General features: G+C 47.3%; 1 protein-coding gene across 1 annotated transcript; it reads left to right on the top strand.

Moving 5' to 3' along the window:
* Nucleotide 1: 1 nt before the first annotated feature.
* On the top strand, nucleotides 2–302 carry CSUI_005341 (uncharacterized protein; the record flags this gene model as incomplete). The annotated part of the gene is made up of 1 exon (XM_068065517.1): nucleotides 2–302. A coding segment is annotated over one exon (300 nt), but the record flags the coding sequence as incomplete, so codon positions are not given.
* Nucleotides 303–315: the final 13 nt, after the last annotated feature.

Below are 315 nucleotides of genomic sequence, written 5' to 3'. Positions count from 1 at the left end.
GAGGCCCTCGAGGAAGTGTCGTGGAGGTCTTTCTTCTCTTTGTTCTCTCCTGCGTTGTTTATTCCTTGCTAGGTTTCCGAGCTTTAGATCAACTTGTAGGAGGTGTCTCTCAGATCTCCACAGAAGCGATGCTTCTGACAGATTGCATTATGCATGTGGTCCTCGACTTCATTGATCTTACTGCCGCTTCGTTCACGTATTCTCTTTGCCCTAGGGCCATCAATACGCAAATGTCTTGGCTGCGTTTGCTCGTGGGGATTCTCGTCTCTTTAGCCATCTTTCTTCATGCCTATTCCTTTCTTTCATCGTCTTCAC

The sequence above is a fragment of the Cystoisospora suis genome, assembly GCF_002600585.1.
Source record: "Cystoisospora suis strain Wien I chromosome Unknown contig_2587, whole genome shotgun sequence".
NCBI lineage: Eukaryota > Apicomplexa > Conoidasida > Eucoccidiorida > Sarcocystidae > Cystoisospora > Cystoisospora suis.
The sequence above is the reverse complement of the archived record's forward strand: the minus strand, read 5'-3'. Positions and strand labels throughout refer to the sequence as shown.